The sequence below is a fragment of the Nanorana parkeri genome, unplaced genomic scaffold (assembly GCF_000935625.1).
Source record: "Nanorana parkeri isolate BGI_ZX_2015 unplaced genomic scaffold, ASM93562v1 scaffold30, whole genome shotgun sequence".
NCBI lineage: Eukaryota > Metazoa > Chordata > Amphibia > Anura > Dicroglossidae > Nanorana > Nanorana parkeri.
This window is the reverse complement of record NW_017306298.1, coordinates 2,315,401-2,342,318: the sequence shown is the minus strand read 5'-3', so window position 1 is coordinate 2,342,318 and position 26,918 is coordinate 2,315,401. Positions and strand designations below refer to the sequence as shown.

At 43.9% G+C, this 26,918-nt stretch overlaps 1 protein-coding gene across 1 annotated transcript; it reads right to left on the bottom strand.

The window, feature by feature from the left end:
* TCP11L1 (t-complex 11 like 1) lies at nt 1–26,271 on the bottom strand. The gene is made up of 10 exons (XM_018567739.1): nt 25,984–26,271; nt 18,831–18,991; nt 17,999–18,131; nt 15,328–15,448; nt 13,961–14,181; nt 11,630–11,766; nt 7,297–7,460; nt 5,637–5,818; nt 5,226–5,398; nt 1–485 (listed from the first exon to the last, which is right to left on the bottom strand). The coding sequence occupies exons 2-10, from the start codon at nt 18,985–18,987 to the stop codon at nt 271–273; spliced, it is 1,503 nt and encodes a 500-aa protein (XP_018423241.1). The 5' UTR covers nt 18,988–18,991; nt 25,984–26,271; the 3' UTR covers nt 1–270.
* Nucleotides 26,272–26,918: the final 647 nt, after the last annotated feature.

Genomic DNA, 26,918 nt, shown 5'->3' with positions numbered 1-26,918 from the left:
CCCACTATGGAATTGATACAGCTTTTCCAGATTGAGCGAATAAATTCCTCACCCGGAAAGGTCGGCTCCTCTGATTTTTATCAGTAGTGAATTTCCCTGTAGATGGAAATTAGATATTCATTTGGCTTTTTAGATATCCTGTGTGTGAGATGAATGTGTGTGGTGCCGGTCAGTGATAGTACATCACGTCTAGTACACTGAAAGCTGTTACATGTAAAGCAGAGGTGACGGTGCTTCCTCTTTATCTCAGTCAATATATTGATTGCACATTCAAGGCTGCGTGTCTTGTTTGTTCAGCATTTTGCTCAGGATGGAGTCATAGTAAGGACTGAACACCATTTTGTTGTAGTTGACGAGACGCACAAATTTCACAGCCAGTTCTTCTAGTTCCTTCTGAATGGGGCTAAGGCCACCCAGCAGGGTGGGGCTGGCTCTCTGGTTGGCGGTAGATAGGTAGCTCAACAAAAACGACTGAATCCTGGATTCTGAAATAAAAATAATAATGTCATCAATAGGGGGGAACCGACTTGCAGATCACAACATGGCAAATACAGGCGTAACGCTGATTACGAGGGGTTCTTCTGGGACCTTGGCAGCAGGGGCGTACCGAGGCCGGGTGTCACTTAGGGCGGAGACCGGGTGACACCCCGCCGTTACATCATCACGCATACGTGTGACGTCATCACGCTGCCGTCTAATTGACGGCTGCCAGCGGCCATCTCGGTGATAGACGCCGGCAGACAGAGGAGGGGACGTTCACACGGCGGGCTGAGGTATGCCGATGGGTCCCCTCCTCTCTCCTGACACTGTCAGGCTCCCAGTCCATGACCGAGTGCCTGACTTTTTAGAGGGGGGTGACACCAAAATGACTGTCAGTCATTTTGGTGTCACCCCTCCAATAGTGTCAACTGCGTGCGGGGCGCACCCTCCTTGTGACGCCACTGCTTGGCAGTGAGTTCTCAACTCCGCCCACCTGTGGCAGTGAATGAATTTGCAATCTGCTCAGCATGCATCCAGGAATGCAACCCGCGCTGTAAGGGGGATAAGTGTTTGTTTGTGTCTAGAAAGGAAAATTTAAAGTTATACTCACCCAATCCTTGGAGCTGGCTTGCTCTTAGACTGGTCCCTAGAACCTCCTCCTCTGCAGCGGTCTAAGGTCCTTTTAATCATCCTGTTCTAGAATGTGATGAGGCAGAGGGACATGGTGTATAAGACGGGTTTTGAGACCTTAAAACATCCCCTGAAAATCGGGGGTCGTCTTATATGCCAGGTACATACGGAAGGATACGGTATACTGTATGTAGCTTCTGCTACATACAGTATACCGCGCTGAGCCAATCACAGCAGGCTTTCTATTAATGAATACAAAGCCTGTATTCATTAATAGAAAGCCTGCCATGATTGGCTCAGCGGAAGACAGAGGACACAGCGGGGATCGTGGACAAGGTAAGAGACTGTAATCCCGAGTGTGGCTCGGGGTTAGCGCTTATGGTACTGAAAATTAACCCCGAGCCACACTCTGGAATACCGCCATGTTAGTGGGTGCATTTAAACATTATTTGGGCTATACTCATCTTATACGACGAATATAGCCCAAAACCTATATTTGAAAACACAAAAAGTAGGGAGTCGTCTTATACGCCGGCAAATACGGTACCATCGTTGCAGCATTGGAGAATATAGGCTAGAGGGAGCTCTGTCACAGCTAGCCAGCTCCTAGGATCGGGTGAGTATAACTTTGTTATTTTCCTCCCTAGACCAAAATGAGCACTTAACCCTTGCAGCGCGAAAGTAGCCCCACTGCAAGGGTTAATAATAATTTAACCTGGAGTTCTGCTTTATGAGGAGAAATGAGATGCCTCCGTCCCTTTCATTTATTGTAGGGATGCACCGATACTAGTAATCGATATCGGTGCCGATACTGAGTATTTGAGCAGACACTCGTACTTGCCCACATGCTCCGATGCCTAGCCCGATACTTCCTGTATCAGGAAGTCGAGCAGCGCATCATTACACGCTGCCCAGTTTCCTGATTGGCCGGGAAGCAGCTCCATGCTCTCTCGTCACTTGTGATGAAAGAGCATGGAGCCGACTTCCCGGCCAAACAGGAAGCCAGGCAGCGTGTAATGACGCGCTGCCCGGCTTCCTGATTAGTCGGGAAGCTGGCCAATCAGGAAGCCGGGCGCCGTGTAATGACACAGCGCCCGGCATTCTGATTGGCCGGGAAGCGAGGGAGCATGGAGCTGGCCTCCCGGCCAATCAGAAAGCAGGGCGCTGCGTCATTACACGGCGCTCGGCTTCCATGATTGGCCAGCAAGACGGCTCCGGCTGGGTACCGGAGGAAGGCCGATCCTGGCTGGAGAGGCCCCGGGGGTGACAGGCTGGACGTGCAGAGTTGAGAGGGGACTTTCTTGTTAATCGTGAAGCTGGGTGGGGAGTCTTTACACGCGGCCCGGCTAATTAGGAAGCCAGGTGGCGAGTCATTACACGCCACCTGGCTTCCTGGATGGGACTTCCGGTACTCGATAATTGGTATCGGCGAGTACCGAAAAAAATTATCGGTACTCGATACTGAAATACTGGTATCGGTGCATCCCTAATTTATTGGATTTCAATTCTTTCAGTCAGCAAGGCTCAGCATTACACGTGGGCATTACATAGGGTGGTCTGCATGCAAATGCACCCTGCCTAGGAATGCCAAGCCCCTCACTCCACCCATCAAGGCATTTTTAAATTTGCACGTCGTCTTCCAAATGAAAGGCCCACTGCCTGCACTAAGGCTAAGAGCAGTACTGAAGCAGGGTGCTGTAATGTTTTCAGGAAGCTATGTACAGCCCCCTGCTGGCCTCTCCCACCAGCCATGATCCGTCTGCATTGTATAGAAAAGCACAGAGACTCTGCTAATGTCACTGGGTCTAAAACATGGTATGCAATGCAAAATGGAAAGGTCTCATTTAAAAATATAATTAGCGTGTTAAAGAAGGGGAAAGGAGGAACCAGGGAAGGCATAGGAAGCATACATACAGAATAAGAACAGATACTTGGAATTAATCCCAGCATACGAAACAAAAGAAGTGCTACTGTGCAGTGTCCATAAATACTTAATAGGAACAGATACTGAGAATTACACTCGGCATACAAAACAAGTGCAGTGTAGTACTCATACATACAGAATATAAAAAGATACCAAGCATTATACTCAGCATACAGAAGAAGAGAAGTGGTGCTATGCATTATCAATTCAGAAAGAATAAGAACCTGACAACTACACCCAGCATATAAAAGAAGGGAAGTAGTATTGTGCAGAGCCATACATATAGAATAATACCAGATACTGAGCATTACACCCAGTTCATACAAGAGAAAGGAAACCTCTTTTGTAGCTGTTGATTTTTCTGCTTATGGTTGACCACAGCGCTATTATAACAATTATAGTGGTTAGTCAATTACAATGTCACTAATGACTTACTAACTGCTAAAAAAAACGGCCACTATTCCTTACTCTTGCTATTAGACCTTTCTGCTGCTTTTTACACTGTTGACCCGCGTGCTCCTCCTCAAAAAACTCCACTCGCTTGGCCTACAAGACTCTGCTCTCTCATGGTTCTCATCCTACCCAACTAAGCGCTCCTTTACTGTCACCTACAAATCTAACTCCTCCCCTCCTCTTCCTATAGGGGTCCCCCAAGGCTCCTTCTTTGGACCCCTTCTCTTCTTTTCTCTATCTACACCACCTGTCTTGGTCAGTTAATAACCTCACATGGCTTCCAATACCATCTCTATGCCGATGACACTCAAATATATCTTTCTACCCCACAATGAACTCACCCCCTCTGTGTCCTCTCGTGTCACTAATTTACTAACTGACATATCCGTCTGGATGTCGCAACACTTCTTAAAACTCAACCTTTCAAAAACTGAGCTCATGGTATTTCCTCCTGCCCGTGCACCTTCCCCCAACTTTCCCCTTGAGATTGATAACACAACTATCCATCCCTCCACCCATGCCAAGCTCCTAGGTGTCATCCTTGACTCGGACCTCACCTTTCTTCCCCACATCCAATCACTATCCAAATCCTGCCGCCTTCACCTTCCTAACATCTCCAAAATACGCCCTTTCCTCACCAAAGAAACCGCAAAACTCCTCATCCACTCCCTTGTTATCTCTTGACTATTGCAACTCCCTCCTCATTGGCCTTCCACTACACAGGCTATCCCCCCTTCAGTTTATCATGGATGCAGCTGCTAGACTCATCCACCTAACCAACGGCTCAGTGTCTGCAATTCCCCTCTGCCGATCCCTGCACTGGCTTCCAATAGGCCAAAGGATAAAATTCAAAATATTAACCACTTACAAAGCTATCCACAGCTCTGCCCCCGGCTATATCTCCAACCTGGTCTCAAAGTATCACCCTAACCGTCCCATCTGCTCTTCCAAAGACCTCCTGCTTTCCCGCTCCCTCGTCAACTCCTCCAATGCTCGCCTCCACGACTACTCTAGAGTTTCTCCCATCCTCTGGAACTCTTTACCCCAACCTGTCCGACTATCTCCCACTATGACTGCCTTAAGGCGATCCCTTAAGACTCATCTCTTCAGGGAATCCTATCGCACCTCAACCTAACCACTCAACCATCACGTTCTCAAACAATTCATCCCCACACAGCTACCTCCTCATGTATCACTTCCCCCTCCCTTTTAGATTGTAAGCCCTCACGGGCAGGGCCCGCCTTACCATCTTGTCTTGAATTGTATTGTGACTGTAATGTCTACCTTATATTGTAAAGCACTGTGCAAACTGTTGGCACTATATAAATCCTGTATTATAATAATAATAATAATGTCTGCTGCATGTGCTGTTCAAGTTTACCCAGAAGCCTTTGTGAGCACTGTACACATAGGGGCTGATTTTAAAAAAGTTCCACCAAGCTATATGCTGTGCGGATGGCATTCACACTATCGCCACTAGACGGCGCTGGGGGTATAGGAAATGTATATGCTCATCAGCGCTCTCTAATGGCCATAGTAATCATGCGAATGGCATCTGCCCAGCTATACTGTGGGCGGAGGATTTACAAATCAGCCCCACCGTAAACAGATCCCTTTTTAAACTGTACCCTCAGGAAGTGTGTCAGGACATGAGAAGCCTTCTACAAGTTCTGAGACAACCTAACAAAAACAGGTAATTTATTTATTCTGATTATTAAAGTATACAAAAATAAATTACCTATTATTCGATATATCTGATTGGATGGAGATGAGGCGGTCTGGATCTGTCCTTTAAGAGATTCCTCTCTCTCTGAAGAGAAGGGAGTGGAGCCGTGCTGACTCAGGCACTTGGCCACTTCCACGCAGATCCTCTCACTGAGCGTGGCGAGAACGTCGTCTGTATTCACACCTCTGAGCGGAGAAGAACGCAATTATTAATAATCACCTTACTAATGGATGTCATGCGTCACACAAAAATGAAGAAGGTCTTCCACTAACACATGACAAATAAAAGACAATACTTTAGAAAACGAAGCTATGATCTGCCGTAAGAAGGCCCCCTGCATAGGAATGGAAGCAAGAGGGCTCTGCAATGCTCAAAGCATCCACATTATTCTTGCCATCCCACTAAATTGATGGGAGTACTTACGGAGTTCCCACTCCCTCTAGCAAAAGCCTGATGAGACTCTTCATCTGGTCTGTAAAACCTGCAAGGCCTGAGACAGCTGGACCAGCAGAGTTGTGCGTTATAAGCAGCACAGTCCCCAGCAAGGTGAGCTTCAACAATTCCAGCTTCATCTCCTGAAATCGGATCTGGTCCATCACAACGGTCTACGGGGAGGAAACATATTGCATTGTCAGTCTGAAAATAACCAGAAACCAGAGGACCTTCTAGAAACATCACATTAAGACATATTATACTTTCGCTTAAAGTCGACCTTTCTGTATTTGTATAAATCTGTATTCTATATTTCGGACCCAAGGTACAGAAACAGTATACAGTAGTTGCTCACAAAATCATTCTAAATCAGTCCTTGAGCTACGGTCAAGTGAATTTGCCTAGCCCGAGTGGATGTCTCAGTCTGCTACAGGCAGGAAGAAGCATTTCCTCAGTCTCCTCTCTCAGACTGTATATTGTAAATACATTTGTAGTGAGTCACAGGGTGGGAGGTGGCAGCAGGAGCTGATCTGTGTCAGACTTAGGTAGGTATACACCTGCTTTTTGTTAACAGGCCGGGATTACTAGAAGGGCACATACCACCTTTGTGACCATGTTTCATGTCCATATTTAGGCAGTAACATGAAGTGTGGTCTCATTCTCTAACCTCTCACCCTCAAATTGCCCCCAGTTGCCAGTATTGTGGGGGGCTCCTCCCTGGAAGGTCCTCTAATTTGTTATTAGTTCGGCTGTGTGTGTTTCCGCCTGCACCGCCGCAATCCATTTAGGCCTTGTTCACACCAAGCGCGTTCCAGGAGCAGAGCAGCTACAGACCGGATCAAAACTGCGTCCAATGTATTCCAAATGGCATTTTGGACTCTAGTTCACAACTCAGCGTTCGGTTCCAGAGCATGTAAAAAAAAAACTGCAGCAAGCCCTATTTTACCTGCTCTGGAACACATGCAAACACATCAAAACGCATGCAAACACCCTGGAATGCACTGAAAGCCCATTTTAAACTAAAATGCACTGATCACAATTACAATGCTCTGTGGCCTTCAATGCAAGAACCAAATAAATGCACAATGTTTATTTTATTAATGTGGGTGGTTTTTTATTTTTATTTTGCTAAAGGTCTTTTGACTTTAGAATAGTTATAATGTCCGGAATGAATCAGTAGTTTGCTAACTGATTGCAATTATTGCCAGGGGTTACCATTATCATTGTAGACCCCTTCTAAAAATGCCAGTTGATTGGCTAGAAGGCTTATTGAATGGTTGGTCTTCTAAAACAATCATCAAGGTCAAGAGTTCTGACTTCAACGGCTGTCTAATGTTTATGAAAATACTGAAGACAAGCGGTCAGCGTGATCGCCACGCAACTAGTATTTCCAGAAGTGGATGAGGTCGCCATGCAACTAGTATTTCCAGAAGTGGATGAGGTCGCCATGCAACTAGCATTTCCAGAGGATGTTAGCAATGGCACCCCCTGTATTTCTCTCAGCCGAGGTTTCTTTTACGGGTCCCAGGTTAATATTAGCAGTGAAAAGCAGCATTACAAATACCATGGCACTGTTTCAAAGATATTCTTACAGTCCTCAACTCCTTTTCTCCAATTAGTGTGCAGTCAAGCAATAGTTAGTCATTTGTACCTCTGGGAAAGGTTTCTGTTCATGATTCCATGCGAGAAGCTTCAGGTAGGCATGATTTAACACAGACACAGGGCATGGGGGTCCAGAAGAAGCTCCAGCAGAATCCTTGGAGTACATCTCGCTGACTGTTTCCTGAAGCCAACTGGTTACACAATCCAGAGAATCTGAAAACAAAAAGTACACAGAACATTACAAACAGAATATAAGAGGACAATGCAAAGATCAAAGACAGTGGGGGGCGCTGAGTTTTCCAGCTGTACGGGGACAGCATAGTGGCTAAGTGGTTAGCACTCCTGCCTTGCAAAAGTGTCATCCTTAATTCAAATACCAGCCAGGATACTATCTGCATGGAGTTTGCATGTACTTCCTGTGCTTGTGTGGGTTTTCTCTGGGTACTCCGGTTTTCTCCTACCGTCCAGAGACATGCTGGAAGGTTAATTGGCTTCTGTGTCAATCGGCCCTATTAAATGTGTGCATGTTTGATAGGGACATTAGATTGTAAGATCCTTTGGGGGCAGGGACTGATGTGATTGAATAGTATGTAAATTGTGCCACTATAAAAATGCCTGTAATAAATAGTATTGTCGGGCTCACCTCAAACTGTAAAGGTTCCACCCACTTTAAGCATCACAACTCTAGTTTTGTAGCTGTATGGTGGCTTACTCAAGATAGCAAACAGCAATGTGCAACCAATCAGATTTTTGGTTATTGAATGCCATCCGGGTCTGGGAGCCTCAGCTTTAGTAATATATGTATATGGCTCCCAGACCCGAATTGCATTCGGGTTCTGAATTTACAAATTGCCTTCAGGTGCTCCCGTATGCTATTAGGGTGTGCGAGCCATATACATATATTACTAAAGCTGGGGCTCCCAGACCCGAATGGCATTCGGGATCCAAATTTCCAAATTGCATTTGGATCCCGAATGCCATTCGGGTCTAGGAACCTCAGCTTTAGTATTATATGTACAGTATATACTGAACACAAATTTTCGTTACAGCATGTGACTTTTCTGGCCAATCAGATGGCTCCCTTGTTGCTGTAACAAAAACTCGTGTTTAGACCCATTTGGATGCGTTAAACCGAAAAACACATCTGGTGGCCAGAAAAGTCACATGTACAATTCGGTTTCTGCTTTTGAACGAAATTCGGACGGGATCCGAGATTCAGAAACCGAAATTCGGATTCAGACACATTCGGGTGCATTGGGATTCGGAAATTCGGATATGTCCAAATGTCGGAACGAAATGAATCGCACATGTCTATATTACATCTTTGCACTGTTGGAGAAACTCTGTTCCTGCTATTGCCTAGCTTTCCACCTTCTTCTATTTCCCCTTTCTACTTTCAGCAATGTGGAAAGCATCGTGCCTTAGTGGTAACACCTCCTTGCAGCTTATGGGTCCTGAAGTGATATAATTTGATGGCGCATCTTACACTCAAGACTAGGGATGCACCGATACCAAGTACAGTACTCGGTACAAGTACATGTACAGATACTTTTCCAGCTCCAAGACTACACTAGAGAAAAATTCAAACGTTAGGAGGCAGCTGTCATTTGTAAGGAGCACACGGAGCTAATGAGATTTGTACATCTTTGTTTTCATGTATGATTTTGGTTTTATAAATATAAATAAAGGGATGCACCGATTCCAGTTTTGCGGGTACGAGTACTGGTACTTGCCCAAGTACTTACAAGTATGAGTACTGATACATTTTTGTTTATTTTCATGTGACAATTTTACTAAAACAATACAGACTAATAATTTCAGGACAGTGGTGGAGCGCCAGAGCCCGGTCCCAGCTGCAACCGCTGCAACCCTGGTAGTTCTCATGAAAATGCCAAGTATCGGCACTGGTACTCGAAAAGTATCGGTGCATCCCTACACCATTGTGACGGGTGCTGAAGTGGTGCTGTTCTTATAACATGTAGATGACGTGTCATGACATGGGTCACCAACATATCTTCTCAGTCTTCCTTAAGAAGAATTTATTGAAGTTTCAAGACTTTAACATAAATGCAAAGTTTCAAGGCCAAGCAGGACTCCCTTCATCAAGGCTTCAGTGGTACGTATGTTTAGTTGGTCATTAGAACCCAACAGATCAAGGTCATATCATCATACAAAGGTTCTGTGGAACCTTGAAACATTGCTTGCTGATGAATTCAGTGACTTGGAGTGCTGGCAGCTATTATAAACCTTTATATGAAAATCTGTCCCAGGAAACATACATATATTACTGCATGCACACTGCAGAGCCCAACACTGAAGATAATAGGGCCGTTCTCCAAGGAAAGTGATCTTTTTGTTTTCCAGTTCTAGATAAGACTGAAGGGAATTGTTCTATAATTATGCAGTAAGTATGAATGAAACAACAGCAGAGTATAAAACTCAGATTGTTTCCATTAAGAACTTGCTGAAGATACTTTTTGTTTAAAACGAAAATAAAATTAACTACGGCACGGCAATACAAACAAACACGTTACATTGAAATGGTGAGTACATTAACTTTTTAATCCAGTTAAGTATTTGTTAAAAAAAATATAATGAATTGTTTTAATTAATTTAATAAACGGTTCTCATAAAAAAGTGCCAATTTTCAAACGTAATAATCCATAGCATCCAATAAGAATGCTGCTTAAGTTAGACCTCTGCGACAGCCTTTCTCGACCAGGGTGCCACTGCACCCTGAGGTGCCTTCTGGCGCTATCAAAGGTGCCTTAAAATTTTCACATAGTGTCATGCAGTTCCATGGTGCAGGCAAGTCGTCCACCAGCACCATGGATTTGCATGACACTAATCCAGGGTAGACTGCATCCAAGACCTTCCCCAGCATTTAGAAGAGGACAGAAGTCCACCTCCGTCCAGACATGCTCCACCTCCTGCCCTCTACCATGCTGCTGCTAATGCGCTGTGGAGATGATGATTATGGGGGGGGGGGCTTCTGATGTGAAAGGGAGGACTCTGATGTGAAGGGGGCTCCTGATGATGAGGGACTCTAATGTGAAAGGGGTGGACTTTGAGGGGAATGGGCGGGCTTTCAATGTGAAGGGGGGGCACTATAGTTAGGGGGAAATTATAAAGACGGGAGCAGACAAAATCTGGAGCAGTTTTGCGTGGTAAATCAGCTTCTCTCTTTCATTTTCATAGCTTAATTGTCAAGCTGAAGAGGGAAGCTGATTGGTTGCCATAGGCAACTGCTCCAGATTCTTCTGCTCCAGTTTTGGCAAATTCCCCTGTATGTCTTTTTTTGTTTTGTTTTTTTGCATCGTGTCCCCGCTAAAATACATACCAGACTTCTATCTAGAATAAAGGTTTGCTATAGATTTTGAGGGTAACCACATTATGTTTTTTACATTTCAGACCGGGGTGCCTCAATATTGTGCATACTTTTAAAGAGTGCCGTCAATGAAAACAGGTAATTTGCCCTTGCTGAGCAAATTGAAGGTTTACTTTAATCCCCAGCAGTACATACTCACCATTTCTCCATTCCCCCGCTGCTCTATTCAGTGGCAGGCTGTAGAAGAATCCACCTTGTGTAAACTACACTTTGCTGAAAGTTATGGCTTACCCAATGCTACAGATGCATGTGACAACATTGATTGGCCTAGCACTGTCACAATGAATGTCACACGCCTATTCATACCCAGAAGTAGTGGGTACTTTTTTTTGCTTCTGGTAGCTGACTATGTGCTGCTGGTGAGGGAAGAGTTTGCATTTAACATGCTGCACTGAAACAGGTTATATATGTTAAAATACAGTTAACATTTCAATAGTTCTCTGCACGTCAGAATATTGTGAGAGGGAGAGCAAGCAGAGTCGGCCAATTGGGCCTTTATTAGGATCTGTGCTGCTGGGCTTTGAGCTTGTGTTGATGGGCAAATTCGCCTTGCTTTAAAAGGTACGTTCCCCTAACATCTGAAATCAGTTTCGGAGATCATTCAGTGTTTATTATCAGGTGCATTTGACATGCAGTTGACCTCCTTCTGGCATGCAGTTGACCTTCTAACCTGCATTGTGCACCTCTGCATTGTGTTAGGGGGATCTTTGGTGAAAGAATCACCCTCAGATATCACTAAACAAACTAAAACAAGTTTTCAAATATGTTTTGTGAAAAAAAGTTTGAAGATTCCCTCTAGCAGCTGGTCACATGACGGATGCCTAAACACTGGTAACGTGGTCTCTGAACAAGAGGAGGAACATATGACCAGTCCTCAGAGGGAGCCCAGGGCTGTCTAAGTCCCCCTAACCTGAAAAGGCTGATAAGGTAGAGCATTGTGCTTCACTGAGATACATTAATGTCATAAAAAATTAAACATGGAAGAAGTTCATACTTGGCTGCTTGTCGAAGAAGTCCTGAAATTTCTTCCTTTCATACTCCACTGACTGCTTCATCAGATGAGGCCGAATACTGCTGACAGCAAAGTTGGCCATGTCCAATTTCATCAAGTCCAATACAGCAAAGATTGCTCTGTGGGACAAGAAAGGCAGACAAAGCAGACAAATATTTAATTAGAACATCTGGAATCAATACTTAAAGGATATCCCAGCATATCCTCTCCTGTTATAACATCAGCATTGCAATAGGAATACATACTAGAGTTGTTTCTGATAATGCAATCAAAGCTCCACTGGTTTCCCCTAACGTGGGTCTAGGGCATGGGAAGAAGCCAGTGTCCGGTGGGATGTTGTTCTGAAGCAAATAAAGCTTGTTGAATAAGAAGCCGTGGTGCGGACCTTTGATTTTTATTATAGAAGGTAGGTTGAACTATATGCTGACTTTTCAAGTCTCCCATACAAGAGAGCAACACTGTCCTTGTGGAGAAATCTTGCCATTTGAGTCTCCAATAAGCTGGTGGGTGACTTGGCTCAGAAGTGCCCACACAGATCAGAACTATGTGTTGACCTTTAAATTGCAACTGAAGCCAAGACTTTCTTTTTTAGTTGTGGATGGAGTGGAGAGGGATTTTTATTGCTGTCTGTGTCCCCGTTAGGGAGATTCACCGTCTCCATTTGTCCTGGTGACCATTGTCACTGAAAGTGAAAGAAAATCCCAAATTTTGGGTTGTCACCAGAACAGGAAGAGATGGGGAATCTTCCAATAGGGACACGAGTTATTTTGACCCTGCTGACCACCAGAAATTTCCTTAACTTTAAAGGGACTTCCTCTTCCGTCATGATCTGCCTCTCGGCTTCCTGATTGGCTGGGAAGCCGGTGTCACTTGTTGATAGGCAGCGTGGCTTCCTGACCAATCAGGAAGCCGGGACACGAGTCATCACGTGCCACCCGGCTTCCTGATCGGTTCCTGATCGGTTAGGAAGCCAGGCTGCTTACCAACAAGTGAAGCTGGCACATCATTACCCGCCTCCCTGCTGACCGACCAGGAAGCCGGGAGGCGGGTCATTACATGCCGGCCAGCTTCCTGATTGGTTAGGAAGGAAGGCTGCCTAGCAACAAATGAAGCCAGCTTCCTAGCCAATCAGGAAGCTGGGAGGCGGGTCATGACCCACCACCTGGCTTCTTGATTGGAAAGGAAGCCGGCTCCATGCTCCCTTGGGAATGCCAGGCAGCGGGAGATCTGACTCTTACCAGAAGTTCGGGTATCGATGCATCCCTAGTTATAACCCTCCCTCTATCCAAAACTAACAAAAAAAGTTTGGCTTCGGTTCTACTTTAATAAAACTCTATGTGCCATATGTATGACTGCTGACCTACAGACTGTAAATGGAATTATATTCATGGAAACTGATGCTACCCAGCGTCTATGGACATATGTCATATGGGGACATTAATCCGGCCAGGCTGTTTTGCCAACTCTGGCAAACATAAAGACATGAATTGTAACTAGAAACACATAATTTTTTCTTTAAATGTAATTGGCAAATGGTTCATATATAAAACGCTCCCAAATCATGTACGTCCCCTGGATTAATCTTCTCTAAAGGAAGGAACTGAACCAAAGAGAGACGAGTGGATTTCGCTAGAATTGGGTATTGTGCTCGCTGTTCATCTGATCTGCTGCTCTGGCCAGCGTTCCCCGTTTTTTGAAGCCAGTAATTCTACATTAAACAGCACAATCCTTTAATCTACAATGATGGATGAAAGATTCGTCTGGAACAGTCAAACAGTTTTGAATACATAAGCTCTGTTTTACCCACGCCTTCCAATAAATCTATGTTTAGCAGCACTGGCAACCGTCCGCCAACACAGAGTAAAAGGTTGTCTTTAATGTACAATATTCTATAAACACCTGACAAAATGTCAGCACAAAACATAAGTCACACAGCAGTAACAAAATTAAATTTAAAAAAAGCTCTTTTTGCAGACCAGAGATGGAGAAAGTACGTACTTTTGGACAATATACTGGAGCACAAACTGGAGATGTCACTGGTTGCCAGGACGTGGGCGGGATGGCAGCCAGAGCGTCCCAGGTCTGCAGAGGGTAGTCTGTTGAGCAACACCCCCCTTAGGCGGCAAAAAGTCTAGGGACACCACTGGCCACAGCCATGACTCCCAGAGGAGTTTGTAGTTTGACTACAGCTAGAAGGATGAAGTCTGCCTACCCCTGGCCTAGGGGATGATGAATAAGGTGATATACACAATAAGGCGGGATCACAATGAGATCTGGCAGAAAGATGCAGACAGGGAAGTGTGTATAACATACCTGAACAAGGGCACAGGCTCTTTAATGTCCCGCAGCTTTTTGATCTCCTCATCCCGGGCTGGGGCACACAATGTTCCCATCATTCCGATGGTAAAGTCTGCAAGCTTAGGGATATCCAGAGCTCCCTTTTCTGCCTCCTGCTTAATGAGCTCTAGGTCCAGGACCTCGTTGATCTGATTCCTCAGTCGGGTGTGACCAGGTAACAGAAATGAGAACAGGGCCTTAAAAATAAAAATATTTCTGTCACATTCCAGCAGAAGAACAACAACCCTTTTATATGAACATGTCTGAAACAAGTCCTGTCTGTGCTACTGAAAGTAACCAATCAGCTTCAACCTCTCAGAAGACACAAGAAATTGTGAAGCTGATTGGTTTCTTTTGGCAACACTGTTTCCCTTTCACAGCTTTAAGGAAATGGCCTAATAATTATGTAAAGACATTCTGAATATCGGGGAGCTTTGAATTTCAAGTGGGTCTAAGTTGGGTCTACAGAGCAATGATGTGTTGCAATGGGCATTAATCCCTAGCAACCAGTGAGATTTTTACTTTCATCAATGTATTACCATAACAATTAAGAATGATTATTTATAATGCATTGCTAAGGGTTACTGCACTTTCCATGAAGCTACCCCCATAAAGTGGAACTCCAGCCAAACCTATGTCACAATTTAAGCTTTGTTACTAAGAAAAGAAGCGTCTGGGGAGTATGGTTTATCTTTAAACTATATGAGTTTTTGGGATTTTTGGTTAGCACATTTTTTATACTGATACTTTTATATATTTTTGTAACTATATTAAATATCTCTCTTTAACAAAGAAATATTTCATACACGATGCACCCATGGCACGGGATTCTCAGAGCTCTTTGGGTTCTTTATAAGCTTAGCAGAAGCTGTATACTTTCAGACTCTCTCTTTCTAGCTGAAACTTTATCTGGAGCCAATCTACAAGGCAGGCAGGGGGGCAGGTGGAGACAAATGTATTTGAGAGTCTAAATTTTAGCTTAAGCAATTGAGCTCTGTAATCAATAGTCTTTTTTTCCAGTAAAGTGTGCCTTTCTCCTTTTTGTTAGTTTCAAACTAATCTGAGCGGCTGCCATTGTTTGTTTTAATTTTGTGCAGACACACACGCTCGCAGTCTTTAGCTGTCTTCATGTCTGGACTTCTGGGCTTTTTTTTAAATTTTCTTTTTTAGCCCTGACCATCATATGTAAAGAAAAGGTACATCAAATGAATGATGGCACTTGATATTCCCCTCTACCTGAACATTCATCACTACATATTTTATGTTGTTTCCATGTCACATTAAAACAGACTTTTCTTCTAGTATACAGGTCATGGAGCAGAAAACAGAAAGAAATGTATTACCTCTTTAATTTCTCCCAGCAATATTATTGCATGGTCATACACTGGAGGGTCTTCATTGAACTGAGCCTCTAAACAGTCCCAGAATGCTTTGTGCAAAATGTCCCGAATGGTTCTTTCCAGACTGAAAGACATTTCGTCAAGAGAAATCAAATTACAGGATACGTTCAATAAAACTGATATCTCAATCATGGCTGGAATGTGGTATGTTGGACCATCTGGTGACACCAGTGGAGTGATCTCAGAGCTCCAATTTCTGCTCTCTTCTGTCATCATTATGCATGCAGATCCTCAATTATCTGTAATATAAACTGTAATATAAACTAAGTTGGGTGGAGCTGGAAACTCAGGTGGACTGGAGTCTAAAAGAAAGGAGCCACTGGATCAGGCAACCCAAAAATGGCCTGTGTAGCAATTATACATAAAGGTAGACAAGACTCAAGATTTTCTTTAAATAAAAGTATTTTTTTTAAAGAAAGGTTATGTTTTAAAGGATACCTGACTTGAAATAAACATAAGGGCTCCCACAGCTGACCCCTTCTTTGTGTTTCCTGTTGCAGGTAGGCGGAGCCTATATCTCGATGGCTGTCCTGGAAGATGACTGGGGAAAAAATTCTAGTTGCTTTCTGAGTTACAGACCCCGAACAAGCTTGCAGCAAGTGAATGAAGGAAAAGTTAGAGCTCATGATTGACATCCTTGTTCTGGCCCAGTGACTAATAAAAGTGTGTAAGCCAAGAGGATACTGTGTCAACTAGCACTTTCACAAGAAGGGCAAGAAAAAGACAGATTGTACAATTCCCTTGTGACGGGTTTCCTATATAGTCTGTTTTATTGCTCTTTAGAAATACAGTATATGTGAACGAGATTGGCTTAATCATTTTCATCAGCAATATGTGTTAATGTAAACCTTCCCTTTATATGCTTTCTAATTATAATTGTATATGCGAGCAGGGCCTGGATTCCCCACAAGGCCAGGGAGTGGAGGGGGCGGCACAGCCTACACTCCAGGGGTCTCAAAATACCGGTACCATTCAGCTTGCAGCCGGCTGCCAGGTCAAGTAAGCTGTACCTGACTTATGGGGACAGCCAAACGGTCTGCATCTCTGTCAGATGCAGACGGACATTGCTGTTTCGGTCAGCTCCAGCACACAGTAATTACTTGAAGCTGGAGCTCGGACAGTTCTGAGCGCCGACCGAAAGAAAGGAATAGTAAGGTCTGCAACAGACCTTATTATTCAACCACTGGATCACCAGAGAATGTGCAGGTAATGGGGCTCTGTCTTTTATTTTATGTGCGGTGGACAGGGTGGATGTTTTATTCTGCATTAATGTGTGTGTGTGTATTAGGCCCCATTCATACCTGTACGTTTAGGTGTGATTAGGCATTTCTGCGTCAGGAATTTGCATTTTCCTGCAGCAGGAATCCCTAATCCGGTGTTTACAAGCGTCAGCTGTCACCTGTTCAAGTTAATGATCAGGTGACAGCTGCTGCATGTAAACGCCTGCACACCGCATGTAATGGTATGTGATATGATTACATATGGTTAGAAATCAATCACTCTCCCTGGATGCACGATCAATGCGTCCAGGGAGACTGACTGTTTTCTAACTGCATGTAATCATATCACATACCATTACAAGCAGTGTGCAGGCATTTACATGCAGTGTTAAAGCAAGGAGTAGACTGACAGGGGAGTGGGGGTTTGGCGGGGAGGGGGAGTGCATTGAGGAACCTGGCCTTGAGGCAGCAGAGAGAGAGAATTCGGCCCTGTATGCGAGCAGCCATATTTACATATCCAGGCTCTTTATGATTAACATTTCCTCAGTGTATTACCTTTCTGATACTCCTATGTCATGTCTACCATATAGGGTCTGTCTGACTGAAGTGAAAACAAACTCTGCCATCTGTAAGGATGTGAACTACCCATAGTACATGGTGGCCATGTGATCTCAGTTGCCTTGTATTTATTTGGTCAGATGACTGACCTATTTTATATCTGGGAAGCAATATAGTCTTTTATTCAATATAACATTGAGGTTTGCATTGCTGACATGTGCCCTATTGATCCATATGAAGTGTGAATGATACGCCCATGCCTCTTAATAACAACCCTCCCATCCCACTGATACTCACCTTTGCCGCTCTCCCTTGTGGCTCTGTTCATCTGTTGAAGCCCTCGGAAGTACCCAGTGACAATTACCATGCCAGACACTGTCATATGGGAAGGGAGCAGGTTCTTAACCCTGTGGAAACTCTAACATGGAGCTTTAACAAGAAGAACCTTCCTTACTTAAACTCACCTTGGCCACACTCCCCTGGGAAATACCTTGTGCTTCCAGGTATACGGGTGGCATGCGACCGTATCTCCTTCTTTCCAGAATGCAGTGCTGAGGCCAGAGTGACCAAGCAGCTCAATCAGCTCACTGCAGAGCAGATTGCCTGTCCCTGAGCTTTACCCTAGTGGTGACCAGGAGTGGCTTGCTCCCCACAATCTATTGTACTGACATTTATGAGAGGCTGCGGGGAATTCTACAAATGTATAGTTTATGGCTCATGCATTCAAAACTGGTATCACAGCCTGTCCAATCAGACAGAGTTCTTCCATGGAAGCCGTTCTAGTTTAAGTTCACCGCTCAAGACTATTACCACTGCCTGTCGAATCCATATCTTACCTTCCTTGTGGAAGCTCCATAGGCTTGATCTGAAAGCCTCCATTCAATACAATCTCATGAGCCAAGGCCAGGTTAGAGACACCCTTGGCTGTGTCCATAAGCTCTTCCACCGACACAAAACGAGGGGGGCTAGCTGCAACACAGACGAGAAAGTCAATACAATGTACAGCAATCGGCAGTTTGCATAAAAAGGTAAATCTCTCTCCATCTGTCCATCTTCTACTGTACTGCTAGGCTGCCACAACCTACTATGATTTTGTCTCTGCCTGGCTGGAAATGTGAATGTATCATGAAAGGCTTGCACCCTTTTATCCATATAAAATGCAATGATCAGCACTTGGTTGTACAGGGAACTTTATCATGTTGAAGAATGAACATTGAGATCTATAGCTTGTTTACATAGATAAATATGGAGCTAGGATTATACTCTAGGGGTGAGATGCTGAGTATGTTTAGACACATGCAGACGCAGAAAGAAAACATATTATAAGCATAGTATTGTCATTAAACATTTATACACAGAGACTAGATGCAGCTAGATCTGAATGATTCGAGATGCTCAAGCTCCTGCTAAAGAACTGAAAAGTACACAAGCAGACACGTCAGTTACAAATAATACATTAATTAATAAGGGTTCCCCTGTGTTAAGAAAAAAAAAGTCAATCTTGGGATTGCTCAGCTGTTAACCATTCACTGCCCAGCTGCTGTAAGTAATCAATTGTATCCTTTGCTAACATTGGCCTTGTATAGACAGCTTTACATTACAGTATTGTCCGCAGTCATTTCCTGTGTCACCGATCCTCTTTAACAGAAATAATTCACCAGTTCTCACCCTGGGCAGTGTTTCCTCTGTGTGGGCTGGGGGTGCTTTGTCGGATTCGCTTTTGGATAGATTCCCCTGAGGGATCCACATTGTCCCCACGGCTTGCTCTGCTCGGCTCATCCACAGACTGTTCCCCAGACTGCGACTTACCCGGTTCAAAAGGCATTGTCCTATTAATAAGAAAATACCAATTACCTTTATGTTCCTTGAATCATGGAACCCCAGGAAAAGTGACATTATAAAACAACACCATCCTAAGCTACTGACAGAAGACTTGTCCAGAGAATTCTTGTATACAGTTTCATTTTCAACACAGAAAATACAGAAAGTTGTGTGTTGACGTATCAGCCCTCAATGAACTGGCCTTGGTCTGCCAATCCATATTGGTAATAACTGGAGCGATGCACTTCCCATTTCTGTGTCCATTTCAAAGTTTGACAATACAGTAATCATCAGGAAAAATAATTACTTTCTTGACTTTACTTCCCAACTATAACCCCACACTGTATTGCTGCAGTTTTGCTTCTGCTTTATAAATGAAGATAAATACAAATGTAATTATCTGTTCAAGTGCCTAATCCTAAGAACAAAAATAACTAAACAAGCCCTACTTCTAATGCAATGAAGATAAGGAGTGGGTTGGAGTTTCTGTAGTTCAGAAGAGAAGCTTCAACACTTCTCCTTATTAGATACAGTACAGTGAGGGAGCGTTGTCACCCTAGGGTAGTAAGTGTGTTACTGGCAGAATGACCAAGTGAAGATAAAGGAAAAAAGCCTTAAGAAAACTAATGCAGCTGTCACATCTAAGTAAATATATTATCACATTTAGCAAATATTTGTTTTTGGGTTTATAATGTATATACTTTAAGGGCCGATTCACGCCATATGCGATTCACACCATCTTGCGTTGGGGCTGCACTGCAAAAAATGGTCAGCGCAGCCCCAACGCAAGACAAGTCAATTTGCCTAGTCACGGAAGGGCTGGGTTGTCACCACCATGTTGTGTTAGGAACATGGTGGTGTGCACTGAAAAAAAAGTACAGCATGCCGCACTTTTGTTGAGTGCAGCAGAAGGCGATGGGGAACAGCCGCCTCGCACCACACATTGCCTGTAGATCTGAATGAAATGTCATGTGTGATATTTGAATGAAATTTTACCAAAAAAAAAAAAAAATACACAGTGTGATGTGCTTTATTTTTTTTCATTGCCACTCCCCTGCCCCCCTCTCCACTGTAGCAAACATTTTTTTTAAAAAGGGTACAGAGAGAAACATTTAGTAATTATACTTACCATAACCCATCTTTCATACTTCGGGGGGTGACGTCACCATGCTGACTAGGAAGGCACCAGGCATTGTGGAGTATCCAAAATCTCATCCGAAAGGATGTTGACGTCTAGATACTATAAGTTTTTTTTATAATTTTTGTTAAGTTTTTCTTTAAACAGACAATATTTAAAAAAAAACATATAACAACAAATATAACATAAATACAGAAATAACAAAAAGAAATTAAAAAAAAGGGGGAAACCCTACATCCACCATATGTACATATGGATAAAACAATATCAAGGAACTAACTCATTTTGGTCAAATCAACTGGGCATATATAAACATTTACAACACTGATGTCATTCAATAAAGAAAAATAGAAACTTGGACCTGGATTAGTCAAATTATATCTTGAGCTCACACATATGACCCTCGTATGTCTAGATAATAATAATAACAACAACATGAAGAAATTCTAGAGTGCCCTTGATGTGTACGATAGTGTAGCCATCTGGATCAGACTAACAAAAATGTATCTTCACCAATCTCTCTATTTGATAAGTAATGCGTTCAAACATTACAATTTTAGCTAACTCAGAAATCCATTTGGATAATGAGGGAGGGGTGGTGGATATGCATTTCCTTGCCACCAGTCTCTTAGCGGTAAATAGGGCTCTGTGTATAGCCAATTTGAGGTATGAATCCCTGCAATGGATATCAAAAATTGCAAGTATGCAGACTCTGGGTGTGTTATCTAACAATATACCAAAGACAGAATGAATAACCTTAAGCACTGCATCCCAATAAAGCACCAATTTAGGACATCTCCACAATAAATGTATCAGGGATCCTTGGCAAAAAAAACACATTTTGGACAAGAAGAGTCAGTCCTGACACCGATCTTGAACAGGAACTCAGGGGTACGATAGTTCCTGTGCAAAATAAATAGTTGGGTAAGTCTGTGAGACGTGGACAAAGAAACTGAGAGAACAGCCCTCACATCAATGAAGATTTTTAAAGGCTAATTCTCAAAACCTATTGGACTCCATGTGTAAAGTTTGGGACCCCTGGATCTCCCAATACTCACCCTCGGATTTTGATCACCATTTTTTCAATCTTCAGAGTGCATTGGTGATCTTAGGTCACTGGTTGGTGGGTAACTCCAAACCCCTGGGACACTTTTTTCTTCCTCTACTTTTCTTTCTATTTTCTCCTTCTTTACTTGTCCTTTCTCTTCCTTCTTCTTTGTCTTGTTTCTGCCTAATTTTTCCCCTCCTTCCCTTTATTCCCTGACCCTTTCAAGGGGTGCTTCCTTTTTCATGTGCCGTCCCTAAAGCCTTGCTTTCATGGCAATTTATTTCTGTTATTAGCTCTTATTATGATTACTATGCATTGATGTGACCTTTGTAACATCTGTATATGCAATGTACCCCTCGACCGGACCGTAGACTTGTCTTGCATTGTTTAGGAAGATGATGAGAAACATGAGTCTTCTGGACCCTTATAGGTCATCACTGCAGATATATATGAATACTTTATTTTATAGCTTCTGCAAAAAACAGGAACACTTGTTTCTTGTAATTATTATTATTAGTATGACAGAGAAACAACATTATTGCTGTGCTTGTTGTCCATCTTTAACACTGAATCATTGTAGCTTCAGTTCTTTTTTGGCCTTCGAACCTATGTTTCCAAAGTAAACTACTGTTGGGGTTTCTAATGCAAGGACTTGGATGAGGACAGCAAAGACTGAGGTCCTTGTGAATTATTTTACTTTTTTACACTTTTACTAATAAAGTGGTGAAGGGAGTAGTCATGTTTCAATATATATATATTTTTTTTAAATGGTCTTTCATTTTATAATACAGGTGATTGAATGGTTCAAGGAACTCTCATATGAGATCACAGGACAGGGTGTTAAAAAAAAAAAAAAAACCACCATAAACCCCTGCTCCAACCTGGCCCCTCCTCCTGGGCACTGGCAGTACTGAAGAGCTTGGTGCCATCAGCATCTACCACTGGTGCTTTCAGTGTGGTGTGCTTTTTTTATGGAGGACCCATCCTAACACATCGAATATAATGCAAAGGCATAGTGGGGAACTACTTGATTTTTGGCCCTCCAGCGCAAAATTAGCACTGTAAGCAAGTTATAACATAACTTTTCTTGCCACTGGTTTTGTAAAACGTGCACATACTCACAAAGCAGGTAGCTGCAATTAAATTCCGTCAGAACTTACTTTTGCCCCTTTCTGTTCCAGTCACTTGAATAGATAATAAGATGGATATGGTCTTGTTGGTGCCCAATGGGTCAAAGAAAAGAAGAGTATGCACTGTCGGGCTTGTTGTTACAGTGTATATACAACCAAAACTTTACTTTTTCTAGTTTTGGATAAAGCAGGGAAGGGATAAAACCCTTCTCTGTATATTTTGTGCTGTTTGGGCACCCATGGGAAGATTTCCCTTCATTAAAGGAATTCTCTACAAAATTGAAGCAAACCTCCCCCCCTTTAGACAGTTGTTACAAGATCTAGGGGCACCATTGAAAGAGTCCCCCTTACCTCCTGTTCCTGTGACAAAAATGTTGGATGTTCCATCACTTTTCCCAGCGACAATGGCTTTTGCTTTCACTAAACTTTTGTTTTCATACATTTTTATTGATATATTTTCTGATTGTACAGCACCAAAAGATACAATGTCATCACCAGTCAAAGACCACAACAATACATTGCAAACAGGCTAAGAAAAACATCTTGTAGCGCTCTCTAAAATGTCACTACTAAATCTAGTGAATATCTGGATTGTAACTAGTCTAGATACTGATACTTATTCAGAACTCTGCATTCTATAGGTGTCCCTGAGTCTGCTGGATTGATTGCTCCTCCTGTTGCTGAGGAAAAGGGAGCCTTGGCATACAGTGAGGGAGGATCCATCCTCAGACTATGACCATGCACCTGACCCTGACCAATCCCTGAGTTGGATGACTCAGAGGTATGGCTGAGGGCAGGTAATAAAAGGTCTGGGGACACTGTGCAGAGCTCTCTCCCCCCCTGGGGCCTCTCCCTAGGAGGCTTATGTGATTCAAGTGACTGGCCTGGGCCTCAGCACATGGCAGGTGCTGAGGGGCCTAGAGGCCTAGGACACCATAGGTACTTTGCTTGGGCCCCATACACGTGGCAGGTGTTGGGTGCCTTGTTCTAAGAGGATACTATTGCTAATCTGGAGTGCTCCTTGGCAAGTGGCAGATGCTGAGGGCACAGAGATTCCAGATACTTCTGAGAAAGACCTGATGGAAGCTGGGCCGGAGGTGGAGTCTTCTTGTTGAGGGGTCCCGCAGAGGAGCTGGTGAGAGCGTCCGTCTGGGACCCACAAGAGAGATCCCTCACCCTATGCCAGGTGTCTGTTCTAGAAGAAGCCAGAGGTCCTTACCTGAGTCCAGAGATAGCTACCCTTCTTCATATAAGTTACTGGACCATCCTGGCTGTTCGCAGTATTGGTAAAGAAACCTTTGATCCCTCTGACCGGATCCCGTTGCTATGGGCCTTAGCGGTTGCTAGGAGAGGAAGCAGTCCTCTGAAGAATTCACCAGGGCATCCTACAGATCCTAAAACCTCTCCCCTGTTAATCCTTGCAAATAAATCTACAAAAAGACCCTAAGACTGGAGTCCATTCTGTCAGTGAGTGTCGGTGTGCCATTGCTGATCAAAGAACAAACAGGTAGGAGAACCTCAATTCATATACAGCGGCTCCTTTGGGGGTGAGCACTACACATCCTTAAAATTAGACAAGGCACGATAAAACTAAAACATTCAGATACCAAAGTGGAAGATGTCTCCTCCACCATAGAGTGGTGAGAAACCAATGAGAATGAGGGAATGCAAAGATACAGGCCGCCACACCTGTGTGGCTCTATGTACAACGCTAGTAGGGGTTGCTGCATGCTCCCAGCCCACCATGCACGCAAATAGGGATGCACCGATACCAAGTACATGTACCGATACTTTTCGAGCTCCAAGACTGGACTAGAGAAAAATTCAGAAGTTAGGAGGCCGCTGTCATTTGTAAGGAGCACACGGAGCTCCTGGGATTTGTACATCTCTGTATTATTGTATGATTTTGTTTTTATAAATATAAATAAAGGGATGCACAGATACCAGTTTTACAAGTACGAGTACTGATACATTTTTGTTTAGTGTCATGTGACAGTTTTTCTAATACAATACAGACTAATGATTTCAGGACAGTGGTGGAGCGCCAGAGCCAGGTCCCAGCTGCAACCGCTGCAACCCTGGTAGTTCTCATGAAAATGCCAAGTATCTGCACTGGTACTCGCAAAGTATCGGTGCATCCCTACACGCGAATAACACTAATAATTCTAGTTATAACACTCGTGCTGGAGACATGGGATCTCATTCCCTAATAGTCGAGGTATTAGGGATGAATTCTGGTTTCAATCCAGTCTGAACACGAACTCCTACAAACACAGAAGTGCCATAGGCCACCCACCCAATGAGCTGCAGGCCGGGCATTCCTCACCCCACAGTTGTACACAAAGGAGTACAATGCGCGTGCTGATCTCATTGGCCATATTAGGCGATTGTCATTGAGCAAATATAGCCTTGTGGTCACATAAGGTCAATGATGTCATTGCATCCCACCCCTTTGTGGGTGGGATGCAATGACATGCAAAGGGATGCAAAGCAAACTCAGGGGGGGCAAGCTTTCTCCTTGCATGGAGGAGCTCCTTCCATGTTCAGAGGAGCTCAGGTTTAGACTGGGGTCTGTCCAAACCTGAGCTCATACCTACGGGCTATGAACCCTCTACACCTGGGGAGACAAAATGTACCTATTGCTGTGGAGGAGAATCAACAAACAGAGAGATGCAAATAAAAACTGATAACTAAGAATGAAAAAGAGAAGCTGTCTGTCATAGTTCAGCAAATACTTTCATATATGATCTCCGGTGGGATTGAAGGATGCAGTTTCAGTCTGCTCAGAGTGTTAGATAAACTTTGATGGCAGTCTGACACTCTCGGGAAGTGTGGATTTGGTGGCAGAAAGCAGTACTGATAGCTTTGCTTGGGAGTGGGAAATTGCTACCGTAGACAAAGAGTAATGTTGTGATCATTAGATTTATAGAAGCAAACCTATGTATGCTGATCCGACAGATCAAAATCTGAGCGCGGCCAGTTTGACTCAATTAAGAGTCAAAACATGCGCTAGGGAATGACTGACATTTGTTCAACGCATGTATGCTTGCAAAGGGTCAGACTACGCAATATTTTAGTTATAGGTGGGGCCTGGTGAGTCATACCCTGGCTTCCTAAATGTCTTGGATACTTCAACAGGGTGATCTCCTTGGCCACCTCTCTATGTTGGGAGACTGGGAGCCTCTTATAATGACCACAGCAGGTGTGCAGATGCAGGAACTCAGCACAGAGGTCTCCCTGCAAAACATAAGATACTGCCATGTGGTTTTAACTCACCAAACCACCAAAAACTGAAATGTCACACCTTTTAATCAGTGGTGGGATAGGTTCCTTTAGCACAGGGGTAGCCAAACTCCGGCCCTCCAGCTGTAGTGGAACTACAAATCCCACAAGGCATTGCAAGATTCTCACAGCCACAGGCATGACGCCCATAGAGAGATGCCTCATGGGATTTCTAGTTGCACCACAGCTGGAGGGCCGGAGTTTGGCTACCCCTGCTTTAGCACCCAAGGCAAAAAGGTCAAAGTGCATCCCCCTCTATGAGCTGTGAACAGCAGAACCTGCCCCTCCTTCTGCTGTAGCACCCAAGACGGCCGACCCTTCTGTCTACAACTCGGCCCGGCCCTGATTTGATTAAATACAGTGATGCAACCAGTGACATAAGTAAATGGATGCGTTACTCACCAAGCGTATGAATGAGCCCTTTGCTATTTCGGTGACCGGCCAGGCCAAGACAAAACTATAAATGTAACAGAGCGGTCATCTCCCTACGTACTCGCTGCCATGTTCTGATCTTTTCTTCCAGGTATTGAGGAGTTTTTGGTATTAATAACGACACAAGGGGGAGAGGAGGCGATACTGCAAGTCACAGCCGTTAGGGTGCAGCCCATTGAAGGCTGAGGCAGCCTTTATTTACGGAAGTAAGCTCACTGCTACTGGGAGATGCAGTTTATTTTGCAAGCAGTGATGACAGAAGCATTTTCACAGGCTGAGCCCTGGAGGGAGGCGTAGTTGGAGAATGCAACGCTGCCTGTCATTTGCATAGAAAAACCTCTTTTTACTGGTTTATCTATTCCGAGTCTCTATTGGCTGCAGCTGCTAGCCTGCCCTGCTCATTGATTCTCTGCTGCAGTCATTGTTTGTGTTCAGACGGAGCATGGCATGATGTCACAGCAATATGGGAACTGCCATTGCGGACTTATTTCTTAACCACTTCACTTCTCGCCCCCGTATACTCCTTATAAACCTCCGGAGCATCTTGTCTTCAATTGTATTGTAACTGCGCTGTCTTCCTTTATATCAGGGTGTCAAATCCAAACTTACAGAGGTCCATGCCGAGGGTTGTTAATAAAATCAGAGGCCGGACTCAATGAAGGAAAAAAAAACTTGCTGCTTGCAGCAGTACAACGCTGGTGTCCACTAATCATTATATGACAGTCCTGGGTGTGAGGGCACTACAAGTGTCAGCAATCTGTTGATACTTGTAGTGCCCTCACACATGGAACATTTAATGTGTGCCCTCACATATTAAATGGACAGGGGCCGCTGACACTTGTAGTGCCCTCCATAGGTGTCCCTAGGTTAGTTGTCACCTGCTGAGAGGTCATCACACACGCATA